At 43.1% G+C, this 22,576-nt stretch overlaps 2 protein-coding genes across 13 annotated transcripts in view; one reads left to right on the top strand and one right to left on the bottom strand.

Annotated features, from left to right (window-relative positions):
• Window positions 1–1,776: 1,776 nt before the first annotated feature.
• On the bottom strand, window positions 1,777–13,550 carry mfsd1 (major facilitator superfamily domain containing 1). 2 transcript variants are annotated; one of them, XM_024444897.2, is made up of 16 exons: window positions 13,350–13,550; window positions 13,065–13,117; window positions 12,474–12,586; window positions 11,826–11,868; window positions 11,023–11,090; window positions 10,817–10,925; window positions 10,597–10,699; window positions 7,831–7,929; window positions 7,223–7,334; window positions 6,383–6,439; window positions 5,849–6,005; window positions 5,420–5,517; window positions 5,107–5,219; window positions 4,966–5,013; window positions 4,750–4,810; window positions 1,777–3,901 (listed from the first exon to the last, which is right to left on the bottom strand). In XM_024444897.2, exons 1-16 carry the CDS (start codon window positions 13,510–13,512, stop codon window positions 3,898–3,900), a joined length of 1,401 nt encoding a protein of 466 aa, XP_024300665.1. In that variant the 5' UTR covers window positions 13,513–13,550; the 3' UTR covers window positions 1,777–3,897. The 2 variants fall into 2 exon arrangements, with proteins under 2 accessions (XP_024300665.1, XP_024300666.1); XM_024444898.2 differs by lacking the exon at window positions 1,777–3,901 and having other exon boundaries at window positions 4,746–4,810.
• Window positions 13,551–18,163: 4,613 nt separating this feature from the next.
• LOC112266940 (pleckstrin homology-like domain family B member 1) overlaps window positions 18,164–22,576 on the top strand; it is a 102,668-nt gene continuing 98,255 nt past the window's right edge. For 3 of the 11 annotated variants that reach the window (XM_042297284.1, XM_042297278.1, XM_042297281.1), the window contains exon 1: window positions 18,167–18,242. In XM_042297284.1, coding sequence (XP_042153218.1) covers window positions 18,216–18,242 — 27 coding nt within the window. In that variant the 5' untranslated portion in view covers window positions 18,167–18,215. Of the gene's footprint in view, window positions 18,243–22,576 lie in introns of all 11 variants that reach the window. The other 8 variants (XM_042297277.1, XM_042297283.1, XM_042297285.1 and 5 more) reach the window with 6 other exon arrangements.

Raw genomic sequence — 22,576 nt, 5'->3', positions numbered from 1 at the left:
AACAAGATTCTCTGGTCTGATGAAACCAAAATTTAAACCATGATTGGCCTGAATGCCAAGCGTCATGTCTGGAGGAACCCTGGCACCATCCCTACGGTGAAGCATGGTGGTGGCACCATCATGCTTTGGGGATGTTTTTCAGCAGCAGGGACTGGGAGACTAGTAAAGATTGAGGCAAAGATGAATGGAGAAAAGTACAGAGAGAACCTTGATGAAATCCTGCTCCAGAGCACTCAGGACCTCTGACTGGGGCGAAGGTTCACCTTCCAACAGGACAATGATCCTAAGCACACAGCCAAGACAATGCAGGAGTGGCTTCGGGACAAGTCTCTGAATGTCCTTGAGTGGCCCAGCCAGAGCCAGCACTTGAACCTGATCTCTGGAGAGACCTGAAAATAGCTGTGCAGCAACACTCCCCATCCAACCTGACAATGCTTTAGAGATCTGCAGAGAATAATGGAAGAAACTCCCCAAATACCGGTGTGTCAAGCTTCTGGCGTCATATCCAAGAAGACTTGAGGTTGTAATCATTTCCAAAGGTGCTTCAACAAAGTACTGAGTAAAGGATCTGAATACTTAAGGCAATGTGATATTTCATTTTTTATTTGTAATACATAACAAACAAAAAACATTTTTTAAAGGTTTTTGATTTGTCATAATGGGGCATTGTGTCGATTTATGAGGGGGAAAAAAACATTTTAATAAACGTTATGAGGCTGTAACCTAACAAAATGTTGAAAAACTCAAGGGATCTGAATACTTTCCGAAGGCACTGTGTACATATACAGTACTAGTCAAAAGTTTGGACACCTACTTATTCAAGGGGTTTTCTTTTTTAAATGATTTTCTACATTGTAGAATAATAGTGAAGACAAACTATGTTTAACACTTTTTTTGGTTGCTACATGATTCCATGTGTTATTTCATAGTTGTTGATGTCTTCACTATTATTCTACAATATAGTAAAAATAAAAACTCTCTATATATACTGTATATGCAACAATTTCACTGAGTTACAGTTCATATAAAGAAATCAGTATATTTAAATAAATGTATTAGGCCCTAATCTATGCATTTCACATGACTGGGCAGAGGCGCAGCCAATCAAAATGAGTTTTTCCACACAAAAGGGCTTTATTACAGACAGAAATAGCCCTCAGTTTCATCAGCTGTCAGGGTGGCTGGTCTCAGACGATCCTGCAGGTGAAGAATCCAGATGTGGAGGTCCTGGGTTGGTGTGGTTACATGTGGTCTGCGGTTGTGAGGCCAGTTGGATGTACTGACAAATTCTCCAAAACTATGTTGGAGATGACTTATGGTAGAGGAATTAACATTCAATTATCAGCTCATGGAACCAACACTTTACATGTTTGGGAGGGATATTTTTTTCTCACAAAAGTAGTCCTGTATTAGCGGACTGACATAAACCTCCCCCAACCGATTCCTGCAGCTATGGACAGGCTGGGTTTAGATGTCGAGGGGGTGAAGTGCAGAGTAGGCCGCATTACTTCAGTACACTCCTGCCAGTGAGGACAGGTGGGTACAGTACTGATCTGGGATCTGGAGGAAGGAGAAGGGAATTTAGCATCTATGTGTGTAAAGTGTGTGTGTGTGTGTGGGGGGAGGTAGCAGTTGCGCAGGCCAAAAGCAGACATGGGCCTGAGTTTGGGCAGTTTCTCCTCAGTCTGCTGACTGACCCTCTGACTCCTCTCAACCCTACATGGACAGCAGGGGGAGTGGAATAATCATCATCATGGTGAAAATAATTCAAATGGGTCTGTTTTTACAAACTTTTATTTGCCGTCCTGAGACAATACTGTTGTATATAAAAGTCAATTTGATCCGACAGAATGACAATCAGATCTGGCAAGGACACAATGGCCTGATGTTATTTAACATCCACAGTGAACATCAGCTATGTAACAAGAACATCCGCTTGTTTTAGTTATTTTTTTTAACCAAATTGTCATTAAATGTGTAATATTCTAACTGTGGCGATTTAAAATTACAACAAGTATATTATGAAATGTAAGACTACACATGGTACCTCGAGACCAGGGGGCTCTAACCCTGTTCTTGAAGTACTACCGTCCTGTAGGTTCACTCCAACCCTAATACAGCACAGCCGATTCTAACGATTAGCTGGTTGATAAGCTGAACCAGGTTAGTTACAACTGGGGTTGGAGTGAAAGCCTACAGGAGGGTTGTTCTCCAGGAACAGGGTTGGAGCCCCGTGCTCTAGGCAGTAGTACCCATAGAACATGTTATTTAGAGCTGGAGTTGGAGTGAAAACCTACAGGAGCGTTGTTCTCCAGGAACAGGGTTGGAGCCCCGTGCTCTAGGCAGTTCTAGGCAATAGAACATGTTATTTAGAGCCGTTAGACATTTGTTAGTTCAACTCAAAAACAGACAGCACTCTTAGTGAAATTTACACAGAGACTATTCTGCAGCTAAGACAAACAAACAGCCATCACAACTTCAATGGTATATGGATAGGCTTCCTCTACCACAATAATTTGACCTAATACTATGCTACGACAGGCCACTTGGTTCAAGCTCAGGTTGTCCTGCAGAAAACTGACTCAGGATTAAAGACTGAAGTGATTTTGTCATTAGAATGATCATTTGATTTAGTGGTTTTCAACATATGAAAGTATCTCTTGGCAATTTCCTGAGAATGATCAATAAACATCAACAAAACAAAGTATTTATCCTTTCATTCAGTTGTACAGCAGAGGGTTTCCACCCAATTGCCAATGTTATAGTATTGTTAAAAGTCCTCCTTCATACACATAACCAGGTCATTTTCTCAAAGGTCAATGTAAAACTGCTGCTTTCAAAATGTGGTGTTATTTTTGTACATTGGGTGAATTGAAATATAAAATGTTTCCCTTTAAAATTTCTTTATCACTTTGACAAGTGATAAAGCCTTGACGGTGTGACAGTGTGACGGTGTAACGTTTTACGAGCCTCTATGACCAGCCAGGAGCAAAGAAAGGAATTAATGAAGGAACAACGCTATAAAGAACTAAACCCAATGCCGATTCTGAAATCCTCCAGCATAAATCTGTCAAACTAGATCATGTGTATATGATTACTGTTCAGAATGACCTCACGCTATACAAAAGCCGGGAAAGGAGATTGGTTGGTTGGTTTCGTGTTCCCTATTTGATGACATTTTCTTCATGATGATTATACATTTATGGGCGTATAGAAGTTAAGCACACCAACTGTTTGTTTTGATAATCAAAAACTTGGAAGTGAAAATGTCAAATACTTATCTGATCAATATTCCTTTTTCAAAACATACATAACATTGATAGACAATCTAAGTACTTTCTAACATCCTGGTTTTAGAGAGAGATGCTTAAAAGATGAAGAAATCTAACCATTTCACCTTTTATGGTGTGGGTGACTTTACTAAGCAAAAAGACATATCTGGATGTGAGTTATCGGTGAATAACTTTACATGTCTGAAGTAAAAGTCACTCAGCCTGGAGTCTTGTTCTAGACATTTATAAACTTTTTAAAAAGTGCTTTCTGGTGCCCCGCTCTACTGACATTAAAGTATGATTGGTGCTGAGGTTTGAGGTTCCAAAGCATGCACACAACACCAATCAGTCATTAGCCAGCCCTTGACACAGCCACTGGAGGGAGCAGTCAGAGAGACGATGAGGCGGCGGCGTTGGTATGTGATGTCAGAGCAGAGGGGTCAGCATCTGAGCTGCGATGGGTCAGTATGTTGCTGGGAGGGGTCAGTATGTTGCTGGGAGGGGTCAGTGACAATGCAAGGCTGGAGAAGTGAGTAGTGCAGACAGGCCCCCTAGCAGGTGATTGACAGCTGTGGTCATGTCCGTGCAGCCAGCTGGTACAGAGGGCCCAGGACTGTGTGACCGCTCACCTGGAAAACAGTACAGGACAGGGCCAATGCATTAGTCTGGGATACTCAGCACACAGCCAGACACAGACCATTTAGAACCATAAATCCAGTCCTTCTCTACTGCCCTTGTTGAGAAGTGAAACAGCTTCATACTGTTTTTCACATCTGCATGGGCAAGTAAACAAGGGCAGAGGGAAAGGGACAATGTGTTGGAGAGGAATTGGGCCGAGCAGTGACACTACACATACGAGCAGAAGCAGGTTCAACACATGGGCCACACCCAGAAACAGTGTATGCCGACTTAGGAGAGCCAGAACTGGTTAAGGAGCATGAAAACATTATGCAGATTGTCTATATCAAGAGTTTGTCTATAGCAAGAGTTGCTCAAAGTCTAAATCTATTTTACTTCATCCAGAGCGGTCAAATGATATACGACGCTTGCACATGTTAATTCAGAATGTTAACTACAAACCTCAAATGTTTTCATTCAACCCACTTGGGATCATATATGGTAGAGCTTCTCTTACAACTATCTCTGAGCATTCAGATAAGGTGAGAGAGGTTGGGAACCCTAGTGAAGAATATCACAGTTGTAGGCTTTTCTTTTTAGTTCAGCACCAGTTGGATGTTTAATAATAGATTGATAAAAGGTCCTTGCCTTCCTCATGAGTGGGTTGAGAACCTAACATTCAGTGGCTCGTCTATTAAGTGCTTCTTCACCTGCATTGCTTGCTGTTTGGGGTTTTAGGCTGGGTTTCTGTACGGCACTTTGAGATATCAGCTGATGTACGAAGGGCTATATAAATACATTTGATTTGAGTGTGAGAGGAGGAGAGGGGGGAGAGAGGTGAAAGGTCATGGATACTCACTCTGAATTGGAGTCCTTCAGGAGTTTGGCCCTGGCAGAGGCTGAGAGGTTCAGATCTCCTCCTGAAGAGAGAGAGTGGCAGGGAGAGGAAAAGAGGGAGAAGGAGAGAAAGGGTGGGAGAAGAATATCAAAGAGCATGGTTAGTGGTGATATCATAAGGCACACTCCACTGTGAGTGGTTTAATGGTGTCAGGAGGCCCGCTCCCAGCTCTCTTACCTCGTAGATAATCAACAAAGTACAGCATCACTACCGCGATCAGCGCCACTGAGAGAGAGAGAGAGAGAGAGAGAGAGAGACACACATTTATTGGTTGACTCAATACACACACACACACACACACACACACACGTTACTCACAGCAGACACAGGCAGTGAAGAAGACCTCCAGGAAGAGGTATCCCTTGTTGTCCAGAATAGATCCTGCTGCCATGGAGATCAGAGCCAGGCCCAGGTTCTGGATGGACTGCATGCTGGGAGGTAGGAAGGCCATGCGTCATCATCAACAACAGCAGCATCACCACAACCATCATCATCAACAACAACAATAATAACTACAACATCAACAGCATCATCATCACAGTCACAAATAATGGATAGAATGCAAACGCCTGTAGGTATGAAGCACTTTTCTGGTTACACAGAAAGGGTGGGTAGGAGCAGGTGTACTTACAAGCCATAGGCGGTCCCCAGCTGATGCTCTGGCACCACGAAGGCCACCATGGGCCACAGGGCACAGGCCAGCAGGGAGTAGGACAAACCCAACAGGGACTGGAGGACACAGATACACAGTACCATTATCAACACCATTCCCTATACCTGGTTACCCAGTCACAATACAACTCAATTACTATGTATAAACTAAATCTAAAATCTGAATTCATTCATCTGGAAGCAGGATGTAATTGTCTTGCAGGACTAAACAAAAGCAACTGTTAAAGGACCAAGTGATCCAAGGTTGCGCATCCAAATCTGGCCCACCGCTCATCACTGCATACACTAGGTTTCTAGTGAATGTCCTACTAAATGTCTCCAAGGTCATATTCTGCTGTGAACCACTCTGCGCCATTCTAACGGTAATAAAATGGAGAATGGTCATCACCATGGCGATCCAGGGGTTCCAGAAGGTGAAGGCGAGCATCATGTGGGCTATGAGTGTCGTGACGACGGCACACAGCACCCAGATCACGTTCTTCCCTGTCCTGTCCACCATGAAGCCCAACACAGGAGAGGCTGGGGCTGAGATGATGTACACAATACTGGGAGAGGGGACACGGAGGGAGAGGGTGGAGAGAGGGGATTACGGAGGGAGAGGGTGGAGAGACGGGACACAGAGGGAGAGGGTGGAGAGAGGGGACACAGAGGGAGCGGGTGGAGAGAGGGGACACAGAGGGAGAGGGTGGAGAGAGGGGACACAGAGGGAGAGATAGTGATTGTGTTTAGAAGGGTGGCAGAGACACAGTTACAATGTGTTGTGACTGTTCATAGTCTGAGGTGAGATGAGAGCTAAAACAAACCTCATTTGAAGAACTCCTCACAAAAAGTTGAGTGGCACATCCTCACTCTGTCCAAATTGAATCACTGGTCTTATTAGTTACTCCGGCATCTCAGACTAGGGTAAAGAGTTGTGTGTTACCTGTTAATTGCTCTTGCTTCTTGAGGTGAGAAGTTGAACTTTTCAATGAAGAAAACCCTGCAAGGGGAAGACCGACAGAGGTGAGAAGAACAGTCCCACCAGACCAGAGTGGTACGGAGTATGTCCATACTATCACTGCAACATATCCCACCACCACATTAAGCACATCCCTGTTCTATAGGCATTCATTACAACTCAACACAGAGGAATGTGCTCTTTACGCTGCTATACAGGGCCTTTGGGAGCAATTGCCAGTTCCTCAGAGTGCTTTAGCACACAAGCACATGCGCACGCACACACACCAATCACCCACCATCCCTTCCAGCCAGCTACCAAGTAGAGTTGCACCTGGTCCACACATTGGTGAACCGCAGCACATGGTATTGAACAGACTCCAGCAGCCAGGTAAGTATTGTATAAAAAAATTAATTCCATAACATGCATTTGCTCAACAGGCATCGCCACTCTCCCCCCATATCCCTCTCCCCCATATCTCGCATCTCTCTCTGTATCTCTCCCCCCCCAATCTCTTCCTAGTACTCTCTTTCCTACCCACTCAGGGAGTTAGATTACATGGTCTCTAAAAGTTAATGATTTAAAATCAGCTTGGGAGCAAAACATTATTCCAAAAGAGTTCATTATATTATATTCACTCAAGGTATTTTACATGATGGAGAATAGACATTGCATTTGAGGGGACAGGCATGAACAAGTGGCAGCACATAATCCCTGATCTACAATCACCTTGCAGCCCAAATAACTACTTGTGATAAAGCTGGCAATATTGGTGAGGGTTTTGACTGATAAGACATGATGACTGATGGTTTGTGTGCTACTCACTGTCCCAGTCCAATGAAGGGGAAGATGGCCACGTAGTAGCCCACACAGATGATGAAGATGAGCCACAGTGGGAAGGGGAAGTCCTTCACATCCGTCAGCTTGATCACTTCCCCTACACACACACAAAACACATGTTCAACACACCGAGCCTGTCTTGGCTAAAGCATCCCCTTGGGAAAGGAGTGTGACAGCCAGGCAATAACCCACAGGAAGTAGTACTATGACCCGTGACCTCCGCCCCGTCACACTAAAGCCAGCCCAGGGAAACGCTGAGCATGGTAGAAACACAGGCTAACTTCCCAGTAATCAATTCTGACAAGATTACATGCAACACAATGGGGAGTTTGATGTTTCCCAGGTGGATAGAGCTCCTTAAATCAACTAAATTCATCAAGGCAAAATTAGATTGGCTAATGGTGACAGGTAAACAGAAGGAACCTACCCTCTACCACCGCCCTCCTCACACCAACATTGTCAGAATACAGTGGACATGATAACCATAGCACATAGATAATGACCATCATCCCAGTCAATGCCATTATCCGGTGTAGTTCAGCTCTGATTGGGACACACATCGGAGGCAGTCACTGACTGCCGTGTTAGCTCACCGGTCGCTCCCTGTTCCTTGTTGAGGATCCTCTCGGCCCTCTTGTCCAGGTATCCCAACACCAGAGCACAGACCAGAGAGAATATACATGTCGCCCCAGCTGGAGAAGGAGAGAGAGATGGAGAGAGCACGAGCAAGAGAGAGAAAGGGTGAGGGGGGATAAAGGCCAGGAAAATCATTACATCAGCTATGAACAGGTAGGTGTGGCTCATGAACCTACAGCAGCACAATAGGGTAAGTCCTCAGGAGAAGAGCCTGCCAAGGGTCTTTAAAGCCCCGTCTAGTTCGGTCTAAATAAGCATGACTGCTTCCTTTAGGACCAACAGTCAGAGTAATTAGATTAAAAAGTAGCTCAAAAAGTTTTACTTTAGATTTTGTCGAGAGCGATTGCCAGAATGCTTTTGATTTCTTGGGGGTAATCGAAGATCTCTACATCACACTCCCTCACTCACATCACATCCCACCCTCTACAGTAGAGGGGTTTGTAGTCCAATAAATATTCTCTATTAACCAGGTGAAATTTCAGTAAGTATGTGGCAAAATCCAGTAGGATTTGGTTTGAATTAACAGTAGGATATGGACATATTAGACCCATCTCACAGGCTTAATGTTCATCTGAAGTTTCTGTAAAGCATCAGCACATATCTACTGGGGCTCCATTATTCCATTCTAATGTTACAGGACTGTATGGTTAAGTCCTGCTGGAGAGAACACACAGACTGCTGGGCTCCTCTTATTCCCGTGGAGCGAGTGAGGACACCCACCATGAAAGGAGAAGTGAAAAGAGAAGTGAGGCGGAGCATCACGAAACTGAAACCTCCATCACGTGATTCATCAGACAAATGACAGGGGGGGGGGGAATGCTTTTTCCTCTCCCTCCCCTCTTTTCTCCATCCCTCTCTGTGCAGAGATTAGAGAGCATTTGTAATAGAAGTGGTATGGTGTTGCAGGCAGGGCTGTCTGGGCTGGAGATGTAACCTGAGGCTCAATGTAGACAGCAGGCCTGGGAATTTAGCTCTCACTCCTCCTGATCAAATGTTGACACGCAACTAACTCACACACACACACACACACACAAAGGGTGATTCTGTATTATGTCATGTTATATGTGGATCCTAATAAAATACTAAGCACACACACGTGATGCACAGGTTGACTCATAACCCGCAGTCCCTGCGGTTATATCAGCAGGGCGGGTGGGTTTAGGTTCATTCAATATAGTGTGGATGAAGGGCGGGTGGAATGAAGAGAAACAATGCAATGTTTTTAAAAAATACATAAATGTATAATTCTGGTGTCCATCTAAGTTATATTGAGTTTTTTTTAATCAGGCATTAGTGCCTAAGATATAGGGCCTAACTGTATGCTTGCCAAATAAATGTGCCAATCGCCAAACGCTTTTGGGAACTTGGGCAGAAAAATTTAACATCAACCCACTGAGGATCCACTGAGGAATGAAGGATGGTGTCGGAGTTTAAATCAATAAGCTGCAGAATGGAGAGTTGAAAGTAAAGAGAAGGGAGGCCAGAAAAGTAGTGTTTGGGAAAGATTCAAAACACTGAAGATGCTCCCCAACAAAGAACAAGTCGCTGTGTATGACCAAGCCAGGAGACTGACAGAGCCAGCCGCTCCACTCCCCAGTCAAGTTTCAACACCACGGACCTGCCTTTCGCCGACACTGATGGAGTTTCACCACCACGGACAGAGGATCTCAGCAAAGGTAACTTTTTATTATAATAATAATAATAATAATAATAATAATAATAATAATTAGTATTACTAGGCCTACTCTTATTAAATATTCACTTTACGGAGTAGTTGCTTGCATTTCCAACTGTAAAGAGACCGGGAGGACGAGAGACTGGACTGGGAGGACGAGAGAAGCCAAAGAGATCGACGAAATCCAGAGGTACAAAGCACTCACTTTTCCCTGGAGGATTGTGTGGAGGAAAGTTTGCTTGCTTTCTGGGAGAAGCAGGAGCGTACCTTCCCTCAACTCCGGTCTCTTGCAAAGAGAATTCTCTGCATTCCAGCATCAAGAACATCGAGTGAATGCGCCTTCAGTACTGCCGGGCACGTTATTGAAACCAGGCGCAACCGACTGAAACCCGGCACAGGGGACGCTATTCTGTTAAATTAACAGTGCTGCAAAAAAAAGCAAGACAAAGTAGGCAATTATAGCCTCATAACTGGTCAGTGGGTACTTTCATTTTCCAAACTTTGTTGTGTTGTAGCCAATTGATCTTTGAAGCCAATTTTTTTTTCTTCCCCCCATTCATAAAAAAAAAAAAAGAATCATATACCGGTATAGGATTAGCCCACACAGGCGGTTAGCCTACAAGATGTCCATTTATTGTTTCCTTTCAGTAAAATGATAGGCTACTGTTCAATAGGCCTAAGAATTTTCAATTGCTCAAGAAAAAACATTGTTCAATAAATTAAAACCCCAATTTTTTTTAAACAGCCGTGCAGTCGGCCTACAAGAGATGCATTCATTGTTTCACATTTGGTTTTGTTTCAGTAAAACAATAGGCTGCTGTTCAATAAGTGCAATCCTTTTAATATGCTCAAGAGAAATGTAATGGTTCAATAAAGTGTGCAAGACAAAAATATATAGAGATTTTCAATATTTGCGGGTTGGGGTCAGGTGTGGGGCTCAGATTTTCACATAGTAACCCACCCGCAATCGCTTTACTATCAACTGCTGGTGGGTGCGGGTGAACTAACAGCTGACCCCTACATCACTAAACACATACACTTAACTCACCGATCATGAGCGAGACTCCCAGAGTGGTGTGTCCTGTGGAGCCGACCAGGTCAGCGACACGGTTGTACACCCAGCCCATGATGTTCATGTTGACCGTGCTACCCTGAGGGAGAGGAGACAACCCAACACTCCTTGATCAGCCACATAAATAAAGCCTTAAGTATGTGCTTCTGTATCTATCTATATAGGGCGTTATATTTAGCTTCTAGCATGTTCTTACCAGCCTGGCCATGCTGAGCTGAAGACCAAACACCAAGTTGAGTTCCTTCCCTTTGAACCAGTTCACTGCATAGGTGTTCTGGGCCACAGCCAGAGACTCACCTCCAATCCTACTCAGAGAGAGAGCACTTAGTTAGGGGGAGAGAAGTGGCTTGGAGCTGTAGCAAGGACTAGCTCAGTGACAAAATAGTCTAAAATACATCTTACCCAAACACAAAGCGTCCAATCTCCATTAACCAGAATAGATCTAGAAGTGCCCCAACAGCAACTATAACCTGTGGAAATACACAGTGGTGGAAAAAGTACTCAATGGTCAGTCATACTTTAATAAAAGTAAAGATAACTAAATAGAAAATGGCTCAGTAAAGGTCACCCAGTAAAATCCTACTTGACTAAAAAAAATGTATAAAAGTATCTGGTTTGAAATGTACTTAAGTACAGTGGGGGATAAAACAGTCAATTGTCATACTGGAGTAAATGTCAATGCTCTACATCAAATTCCTTATATTACGCAAACCAGGAGGAACCATTTTCTTGTTGTTATTTACGGGCAGCCAGGGGCACACCCCAACTCTCACACAATTTACAAAGTATTTGTGTTTAGTGAGTCCGCCAGATCAGAGACAGTAGAGATGATAACGCGTTATATTGATAGGTGCGTGAATTGGACCATATTGCGGTCCTGCCTGAGCATTTAAAATGTAAACAAATACTTTTGGGTGTCATCGAAAATGTATGGGAGTAAAAAGTACATATTTTCTCTGGGAATGTAGTGAAGTACAAGTATAAACCATGGGGTAGTGTGTGTAGATTAATGGAGGGAAAAAAACTATTTAATCCATTTTAGAATAAATTTGTAACATAACAAAATGTAGAAAAATTAAAAGGAGTCTGAATCATTTCTGAATTCACTCTAGATTACCACTGGAAATAGATCAATTGAATTTGTACTACACATTTTGTAGAAGAGCAGCTCTCAAACACATCTCCATCATGTGGTGTGCACCTACCTGTCCAACGCAGACAAACAGGGCGAAGATTATCGTTCCTAGCCTACCAGAAGAGGCGAAGCACAGTGACAGAAACTATGTTTACATGGGGATCATTTGAAGTGAATATAAACATGTTCGTCACAATGTTATCTCTCCTTGTGTTGCTGGAGATGACAGCCCTAGTTCATTATGGATTCAAATTAATCCTCCATACACAATTACCCCTGCATCTTTTGTTGTCAGAGGTTCATGGTGAGACTAGGGATTTCCTACTAACACACTGGCAGACAAACACTACCCATATTACAGTAGGTACACAGGTTGTATTGGCCATGGAGGACAGTGTGGGGAAAAACACACCTACAACCAGCATCCACACACCAGGGTGATTACAGAATCCGAAAACAGATTATACAAATGTGACGTAAAAAGGATCCTAGGGTATAAATCTCAACTTATGTATTGTACACATACAGTTTCTGCTCCGAGAAGCACAGCACTATGCGTTATGTGACTGTAACCAGGTAGTCACTGGATGCAAGAGGTTAAATACCATGTCCGCGCCAGTACAAGACGGTTATCCTTGGATGGCGATAACCAAGTATTCCATCATGTAGGGAACAGGTGTCAGTACAGTCGTGCTTAACTAGTAACCTGTGGTCCTACCTGATGCCAAAGACCCTGTCGAGGAGGAAGCCCCCCAGGAAACAGAGCACCACGTTGGGCCAGGAGTACCAGGCATAGAGCTGCATGAACATGGACGTGTTGAGCTTCATGTCCTGGTGCAGACCAGAGAGGACAGAGAATGTCAGTGCATTGGTAGCCCAAATGACTAGAAAGGTCTCTTTAAGAAAGCAAAACAAAGGCAAAGAAAAAACACCAATATGAACTGAGAGTGCATGGACCAACCATACGCTAACTGGTATGACCTGATGTTCGTCTGTTGTTTACAGTATTAGAAAACCTTTGAGCACGATGACGAGAGAAAGGTAGCTGTGCTAGTTCTAATGGGCCATTTCCTTGTGACACACTGCTTTGTTTCACTTATCAGCAAGCTTACAACATCATGGTGGTGTCATGAAGAGTCAGACATCCATATAACTCGAATGTGTCCATAGAGTTAGAATAACTACAATAACTATAGTTATTTCCCATACTGAAGCATCGGAGGAAGGCTCTGGCATACAGCAGGCTAGGCTACAATGACGATGGAGTGACATGATGTGACAGACGGAAACTTCAGTCCTCCTTCCTCACCTGTATGACTTGAGTCTGCAAAGCAGCGGGGTTATCATAACAGAAGTAACTTCCTGAAACAAAGTAACGCTGTCAGTGGGTAGAATTGATACATCAAAGTGCTGATACTGTACATTCTAAACCAGCTCGTATTTGATTGATACAGTCATAGAAGGCGACATCATTGTGAAAGATAATCAAAGTCTGATATCCAAAAGCAATTAGTCTGATAGTCAGTTAGCTGAATGAAGCCTAAACTCTCTCCAAAGAATTTGGTTGGAATTTCGTTGGAACCGCCCTGCTCACCGAATCCCAGAAAGCACATAAAAAGCAGGACGAAAATGCGGTGAGGCAGCCGTCTCGGGTCACAGAGTGCGGACATCGGTCTAACCGGTCCGCTTTCATTTCTAGGACCTGAAGACGAGATATCCCCTTCATCGTCCAAAAGGTTCTGTCGCTCTTCCGCCATCTTCGTCTGTGTTTTGGAAAGGAAGGAAAAATGATAATACGGCGCAGACAGTCATATGACATACACGTGACTCGTCTCGGCTGAGCGCAGCAGTCAAAGGAGAGCAAAAGAGTTCAGCAACAAGCGAATGACCATAAAGGAGCAAAACGCTGATCTTTACATATTCTACTTTAGAATATTCAATACGATGGTGATTGCTAAGGCGGGTCATTCATATATTAGATAATTGAATGAAATTAATTAATTTGACAATATATATTTCTATTCAGAGGAAGTCGGACGTTTTTCAACCACTCCACAAATTTCTTGATAACAAACTATAGTTTTGGCAAGTCGGTTAGGACATCTACTTTGTGCATGACACAAGTCATATATCCAACAATTGTTTACAGATAGATTATTTCACTTATAATTCACTGTATCACAGTTCCAGTGGGTCAGAAGTTTACAAACACTAAATTGACTGTGCCTTTAAACAGCTTGGAAAATTCCAGAATTTGATGTCATGGCTTCAGAAGCTTTTGATAGGCTAATTGACATCATTTGAGTCAATTGGAGGTGAACCTGTGGATGTATTTCAAGGCCTACCTTCAAACGCAGTGCCTCTTTGCTTGACATCATGGGAAAATCAAAAGGAATCACTCAAGAACTCAGATTTTTTTTTGTAGACCTCCATAAGTCTGGATCATCCTTGGGAGCAATTTCCAAACACCTGATGAACCACGTTCATCTGTACAAACAATAGTATGCAAGTATAAACACCATGGGACCACGCAGCCATCATACCGCTCAGGAAGGAGACGCTTTCTGTCTCCTAGAGATGAATGTACTTTGTTGCGAAAAGTGCAAATCAAACCTATAACAACAGCAAAGGACCTTGTGAAGATGCTGGAGGAAACGGATACAAAAGTATCTATATCCACAGTAAAATGAGTCCGATATAGACATAACCTGAAAGGCTGCTCAGCAAGGAAGAAGCCACTGCTCCAAAACCACCATAAAAGAAGCTAGACGATGGTTTGCAACTGCACATGGGGACAAAGATCGTACTTTTTGGAGAAATGTCCTCTGGTCTGATGAAACAAAAATAGAACTGTTTGGCCATAATGACCATCGTTATGTTTGGAGGAAAAAGGGGGACGCTTGCAAGCCGAAGAACACCATCCCAACCGTGAGGCACGGTGGTGGCAGCATCATATTGTGGGGGTGCTTTGCTGCAGGACGGACTGGTGCTCTTCACAAAATAGATGGCATCATGAGGAATTAAAATTATGTGGATATTTGAAGCAACATCTTAAGACATCAGTCAGGAAGTTAAAGCTTGGTCGCAAATGGGTCTTCCAAATGGACAATAACCCCAAGCATACTTCCAAGGTTGTGGCAAAATGGCTTAAGGACAACGAGGTCAAGGTATTGGAGTGGCCATCACAAAGCCCTGACCTCAATCCTATAGAAAATGTGTGGGCAGAACTGAAAAAGTGTGTGCGAGCAAGGAGGCCTACAAACCTGACTCAGTTACACCAGCTCTGTCAGGAGGAATGGGCCAAAATTCACCCAACTTATTGTGGGAAGCTTGTGGAAGGCTAACCAAAATGGTTGATCCAAGCTAAACAGTTTAAAGGCAATGCTACCAAATACTAATTGAGTGTATGTAAACTTCTGACCCACTGGGAATGTGATGAAAGAAATGAAAGCTGAAATAAATAATTCTCTCGACTATTATTCTGACATTTCACATTCTTAAAATGAAGTGGTGATCCTATCTGACCTAAGACAGGGAATTTTTACTAGGGTTAAATGTCAGGAATTGTGAAAAACTGAGTTTAAATGTATTTGGCTAAGGTGTTTGTAAACTTCTGACTTCAACTGTGTATGTATATATATATATAAACTAACACTGTATACTTATTTTTTGCACTAACAATCACAGTTGTCTTTTCTTACTAGCACTGATTTTGCTGGTAGCTGCTTCATTTAAAAAAAACTTGCAATGACTGTAATATGTGGTTGTTTTTATCTACTTTATTTGAATGTAAGTTGCTCTGGATAAGAGAGTCTGCTAAATTACCTAAATGTAAATGTAAGAATCAATGGCTATATATAATTCATTCAAAAGTAATACAAATGTGCTGGGTAACATTAGCTAGCAAACAGTACACTTGAAATGAAACCACTTTCTGTCAAAATTAGAAATGTGTAATATCTGAAAATGTAGCTAGCTAGACTATCTGTAACATGGAATGACGCTGGAGAGACGAAGCAGGTACGGGGAGTAAAACATTTAATAATTAACGGACATGGAACGAGACTGGAACAGTGTCAGCAAACAGGTAGCACAAACAAAAGACAATCAATACAGCAGCAAGGGAACTGACAAATATAGGGCAGGAAACAAACAGATGAGTGAGTCCAGGTGAGTCCAATATTGCAGATGCGCGTGACGAAGGAAGGCAGGTGTGCGTAATAGATGATAGGAGTGAGTGATGCAGGGCAGCCTGTCGCCCTCAAGCGCCGGGGAGCGGGAGCAGACATGAGGCAGACTTCTCCTCAGGCACCACCCGGCGAACCAGCCGAGACATGGGTGCTGGGCAAGCCGGTAGGGGTGTGGAAGCCTGACGAACGGACAATAGCGTGGGAGCCTGGCGAGCCGGTCGAGGCATCGTAGCCTAACATCCGGCTTAGGAAAGACGCCTGTCAATCCTGCTGCAGAGAGGGAGCCCGACAATCCAGCGGAGCGTGAAGTGGGATGGAAACCTGCCGAGCCAACCGAGGGAACGAAACCTCTCGAGCCAGCCAAGGCGTGGACGCCCGACGGGCTGGCTTAGGCAACCCCGGTTCCATCAGTGGCGGAATCCACCCCGACGTCACCAACAAAAACAACAATAAAACAAACTCCTGGACCGGCTGGGCAAACAAGAACTGACGATCCGGCTGAGGCCCGATGTGAGATGGGCGCCATCCAAGCCAACCGGGGCAAGGAAACCTCTCTAGCCAGCTAGGGCGTGGAAGCCCAACGAGCTGGCTAAGCACCCCCGGTTCTATCGGCGGCGACCCAGAGTCAATGTCACCATACCAACCGGAACGCCAGTACTCCCCGATGCTTCGTATGTTGGCTGCTGTATTCTGTCACATGGAATGACGCTGGAGAGACGAAGCAGGTACGGGAGTAAAATATTTCATAAATAACGGACATGGAACGAGACAGGAACAGTGTCAGCAAACAGATAACACAAACAAAAGACAATCAACACAGCAGCGGGGAACAAAACAAGGGAACTGTCAAATAGAAGGGAGGAAATAAGCAGATGATGAGTGAGTCCAATATCGCAGATGCACGTGACGAGGGTAGCAGGTGTGCGTAATAGATGATAGGAGTGAGTGATGCAGGGCAGCCTGGCGCCCTCAAGCGCCGTGGGGGTGGGGGGGAGGAGCAGACGTGACACTATCTTACCTGTATGCATCATGGTTGGACTCGTCTCCTGTCTGATGCCATGCATGGTTGCCCTTGGTTTGAAGATGTAATCCAGACGGGTGTTTTCTCCATCTCCTTAGCTATCATACTTGAATTCCACTGATTTCAAAACTCGGTCCTCTAGAAAGTGGAGAGCATACACATAACGTTCACTAGCGAGCCAGCCAGCTAACATAAGCTAGCTAACAGTACACTTTAACTTGACATTAGGTTTATGCAGTTTTACTACGCAATACTTTTTTTTAAAGCCACATTCAACACGGTTACCTAGACACACTGACCAGCTCCAGTCAGACCAATCCAAACTCATCTTTCGGCATGTCCCGCCCACTCATTATCTCAGCCAGTCACGGCTAGCGGGAAGTTTTTCTGTGGCTAAACCAACCAGGCTCGTAATTTATTGTATTTGTATTTACAGATGGCATACAAGTTTGATATTAAGGCACATGAACGTTCCCATGTTCGAGAAGGCATTTCTGCCCAAAAAACGCATTTTGATAAAAACATTTTTAAAGTTCAAACGGCTAGTGCAATAAATAAGAAGGCATGAATGAATAAGCATGCATTGGATTAGTTCAGGGCTGACCTGATTTGTTCCTTGATTACTAGGAGTGAGGAGCAGCTGAAAGGATGAGAGTCGGCTGGGGAAGTTTGTAGGGGATTGGATCATGGAAAACATGGATGGAAACAGACTGGGTGATGACATTAGAAGCCACAGAGAGGGAGATATTAAATAAAACAAATGTAGATGGAAATGGTTGTTGACACGGGGACAGGCAAATCCTTTGTGGTCATTCAAACAGATGGGCAACCGTGGAAAAATAAGGGGAAGGAGGGTTAGGAGGGGGGTGCTAATAGCAGCTCTTCCAGTGATAAAAGAGGGTGTGTCTTTTTTTTTGCAAATGAATGAACAGGCAGATAAGCACTGAGCCAGGCTTTGTAAAGGGTCTCAAAGGAGAGAGAGGCAGTGGGGAGAGCAGGCCACAGACAATAGACTCAACAGAACACCATTATCATTGGTATGTTGTTAGAGAGTCTGATTTCAGGATTCAGTCTGTCAGAAAACTAACATCAGGACAGTGTTTAAGACACTGGTATTTGTGGTGTGATTACTGCATGGTTTGGTGAGCACAGTCTAAACTGTGCACAGTGGAGGTAGAACTGGAAGTGTTTCTGGACCTGCTGAGAATCTGTTGCATTTAAGAAGCAGCGTCTTCACCTGGACTCGAGGATGATGCTCAAGATGGTCCGCTTCAAGGTAAGCTACTATTCTCTGAAGTTGTTGTTTTAGTCAGTGCATGTGCACGCCCTATGGAGTGGTGCACAATTAGCATAGCGTCGTCCGGGTTTGGCTGGGGTAGGCTGTCATTGTAAATAAGAATTTGTTCTTAACTGACTTGCCTAGTTAATAAAGGTTAAATGTAATTAAATGTGAACATTTATTTAAAGCTTTTTTATTAAACTGTCCCCTTTTCTTTTTACGTCACATGGTCCAGCACCATCCTTAAACAATTGCTTTCATATTTGGTCTATTTCTCATTTCTGGAAAAGGCTTAAAATAAAGGTTCAAATCCAGGTCATGTGACATGATTGACCAAAATACATGGTCCTAGTATGACGCATGGTTCTAGCTATGTTATTGCTTTATTACGTATTTGCTAAATCTGTATTTTCTTTTTACGTCAAGCTTAGTTAACTTAAAACTAATGTAAACCTGAATACTTTATTTTTATTTGTTGTTTTATAACCTCTTTATAAGCACTGTAAAAACTTCCAACAATATTTGTCAAGTGTTAAGTACTAGAAAACTTCAATTGTATTTCTAAACACTATATTTGAAATTCAACATTCAACAGTTGTGTAGTGTCCATGTCACCTCTGTGTCACATGTTTGGCCATCTTAAACTGTAATTGCCCATGCTCTGACATACCATTATACGGTTATCCACCCTCTTGATTAATCCTATCTAATACTCACACAGGAGATTGAATTTTTGTATTTACTCAGTAGATTAGAGATGATTAAGGCCACTTATTCACAGGCGGTGGACATTGACCTTAGGGCTGCAGTTCAAAGGAGGCCGGCTGTTGTGGCCCATGTGGTTACACCCAGGTGATAATTATGCCACCGGGCTTCTCTTCCTGGGAAAGATAACACAACCTGGTTGGAGGTTGCCTGGGTTAGGGCTTGGGGTTGAGTGTCAACAACGGGCAATCTAGTTACCTTTGAGTAGGAGTTTAATGGTGTAGTAGAATATCATCATAAGACTGTCAGTATCCTTTCTACTCTGAACAGTTGGACTAATCTGATAAAGACATCAAATCTCTGGCATTTCATGGACGCCCAGAGAAGCACTACACTGTAATGTGTCAATTAATTAGGCCTACTAAAATACATTTGCCACTGTATATACTGTATACATGGTGTACTCTGTCAGTACTTCTGCTCAGTAGTCTTTAGTGTCAGGTTGGCAGATCACTCACTTTTCAGTGTTGTTCTCTTGATTTAGGCAAATCAGGATAATGTGAACAAATACAAACAGTATTGAGCTCTTTTTCCCTGAGAAGGAACTTCCTATTTTTGGTCATTCTCACATGTCATCCAGGATGCCAGTTGCCTTATCTGTCCCTTCAAGTCTGCCACTTTTAACAAGGCATACCTGTTAACTGAAATGCATTCCAGGTAACTACCTCCTGAAGCTGGTTGAGAGAATGCCAAGAGTGTGCAAACTGTCATCAAGGCAAAGGCTGGTTACACGGGCACCCTCATAGATATCATCCTAACCAACCTGCCCTCCAAATACACCTCTGCTGTTTTCAACCAAGATCTCAGCGATCACTGCCTCATTGCCTGCATCCGTAATGGGTCTGCTGTCAAACAACCACCCTTCATCATTGTCAAATGCTCCCTAAAAGATTTCAGCGAGCAGGCCTTTCTAATCGACCTGGCCGGGGTATCCTGGAATGATATTGACCTCATCCAGTCAGTAGAGGATGCCTGGTTATGCTTTAAAAGTGCCTTCCTCACCATCTTAAATAAGCATGCTCCATTCAAAAAATGTTGAATCAGGAACATATATAGCCCTTGGTTCACTCCAGACCTGACTGCCCTTGACCAGCACAAAAACATCCTGTGGCGTTCTGCATTAGCATTTTTCTACGGCTGGCCATGCTTTCCACCTGGATACCCTTACCCCGGTCAACTGCCCTGCACCCCCCACAGCAACTCGCCCAAGCCTCCCCATTTCTCCTTCACCCAAATCCAGATAGCTGATGTCCTGAAAGAGCTGCAAAATCTGGACCCCTACAAATCAGCCAGGCTAGACAATCTGGACCCTCTCCTTTTAAAATTATCTGCCGAAATTACTTCGCCACCATGGCCTATTATTGCCTTACCTCCCTTATCTTACCTCATTTGCACACACACACTGTAGATTTTTTTTCTACTGTATTATTGACTGTATGTTTGTTTATTCCATGTGTAACTCTGTGTTGTTGTATCTGTTGAACTGCTTTGCTTTATTCTTGGCCAGGTCACAGTTGTAAATGAGAACTTGTTCTCAACTTGCCTACCTGGTTAAATAAAGGTGAAATTCCTTTTTTTCTTTTTCACTTTGAAGAATCTAAAATATATTTAGATTTGTTCAACACTTTTTTCATTACTACATGATTCCATATGTGTTATTTCATAGTTTAGAAAATAGTAAAAATAAAGAAATACCCTAGAATGAGTACTATAGGTGTGTCCAAACTTTTGACTGGTACCATATATATATATATATATTTAAAAATAAACCGTTTTTAAAAAAAAATGTGGGTCTCAAAACAGGTGGGTCTCTGCCCCACCACCCTGAATGATGGGTCACCACTGGCTTGGGCCATGAGAGAGAATGTATGTCTGGGGGAGACAAAAAGAGAGCGTCTGTGTGCGTGTGTGTGTGAGAGAGAGAGAGAGAGAGAGAGAGAGAGAGCAAGAGGGGGTGACAGAGACAGAGATAGAGACAAAGAGAAAGTGAGAGAGCGAGAGGGAGACAGATACAGAGAGAGAGAGAGAGAGAGAAAGCGAGGGAGAGGCAGAGATGGAGAGAGACAGAGAGGAAGAGGCAGAGGGAAGAGGAAATTGGATGCATTCTATTAGTATGTGTATGTGTATGTGGAATTTCCTTCCCATGATGCTTCAAACCGTAGTGGTGCTGTTGTGCGTGAGAGACCCACTCCCAAACAGACCGTCAGCCTGCTTTTGTTAGGGTCTTCCTTATCGTAACACTCACATGTTATTTTACGGAGGCCTAGCAATCCTATTTGTTTTTCATTTCCTAAAGCAGCGCATGGTATACAAAGGTATATAGTGAAACTGCTATTTGAATCTTAAAACAAAACCACTGTTTTCTTTATAGTATTTGTTATTTCTGTCAACATTTTTTTTGAGATTCAATCATTTCACAGAGACAAGTGGAATGAATTATGTATTGTACCTCCATTATCTGAACATATTTAGGTTTCTTGACTTAGTTAATCATATTATAGCCCATGTTTTATACCATTTTAGGATTTCCACCTCTAATTTTAAACTGTCACTGTTTTACACTAAACTCCCACTGGGTGGCACTCTTGTTGCATCATATTCAGAGCTCTTCTGTATATCTCTGTATGGTTCTGCGGCCATATGAATCAGGAATCTCAGAGTATGAGTGCGAATGTAGGATCAGTTTTGACTTTTAGATCATAATGAATAAGATTTCATAGACAGGAGGGACCTGATCCTAGATCACAACTCCTACTCTGATATGCTTCATACAGTACATACAGCCCTCATGTTGATTAGATAGAATATCCAACTGATTCTTGGTCATTTCCAGCTGTTCAGCAGTCTGTTGCAGAGTGTGAACTAGAATGGGAGAAAACATGAAGGGATAGTGAGTTTTGCTGGTTGTTTAAATCCCTCACGGCAACACTACTCAATGTGGTCTGTTGTCATATTCCAGCATAACACCATTAAAATGGAGAGTCATCTACTACTAACAGTGATTTACCTATTCACATGGTCATCTTGAGTTCTTACTTTATGCTGATGTTAATGTAGAAAATACTAAGTAACAAACGTGAAACGATATGTGGCTACAGAATAGTAACATTTTACACATTTAGCCTGCAGCTAGTAGAAATATTGAATAATCTACTTGTACTTCTGGAGAAACGGTGACCCATATCCTTGGAATCTCTGAATTCCTACTCTATTGTAGTCTGAAATCACTCCATGAATTTCCAGCCCTGACTACAGTACTGTTCCAGACCTGGAATAGGTTGTTTTGTTCACCGATTGAGACGCTGAAACCAGCTCAAAGGATCAAGTCAGTGCCTATCAATCCCTTTGACGTCTGTAATGAAGGTTTACTTCAAATTAGGCCCTGGGCCATTCATACATGCTCCTAACAGCCAATGGGAATTGAGTAGGAGGGGGGTAGGCGAAATATGCTATTCATTTCAAATGAAAGGAAAACAGGGGCAAGCTTTTTACTGACACAGCCTGTTGTGTCTTCATTTAGTTTAACAGTGTACTGTATGTTGCATCCCAAATTAAACCCTATTCCC

Source organism: Oncorhynchus tshawytscha, linkage group LG14, assembly GCF_018296145.1.
Source record: "Oncorhynchus tshawytscha isolate Ot180627B linkage group LG14, Otsh_v2.0, whole genome shotgun sequence".
Lineage (NCBI taxonomy): Eukaryota > Metazoa > Chordata > Actinopteri > Salmoniformes > Salmonidae > Oncorhynchus > Oncorhynchus tshawytscha.
The sequence above is the reverse complement of the archived record's forward strand: the minus strand, read 5'-3'. Positions and strand labels throughout refer to the sequence as shown.

Excerpts from the sequence above, each read along its gene's own strand:
- mfsd1 (XM_024444897.2), bottom strand. The coding sequence starts at position 13,512 with ATGGCGGAAGAGCGACAGAACCTTTTGGACGATGAAGGGGATATCTCG. Across the intron at positions 7,335-7,830 it reads CAAGGAACAGGGAGCGACCG|GGGAAGTGATCAAGCTGACG; the intron begins GTGAGCTAACAC and ends GTGTGTGTGTAG. Across the intron at positions 6,440-7,222 it reads CCCTTCATTGGACTGGGACA|GGTTTTCTTCATTGAAAAGT; the intron begins GTGAGTAGCACA and ends TTCCCCTTGCAG.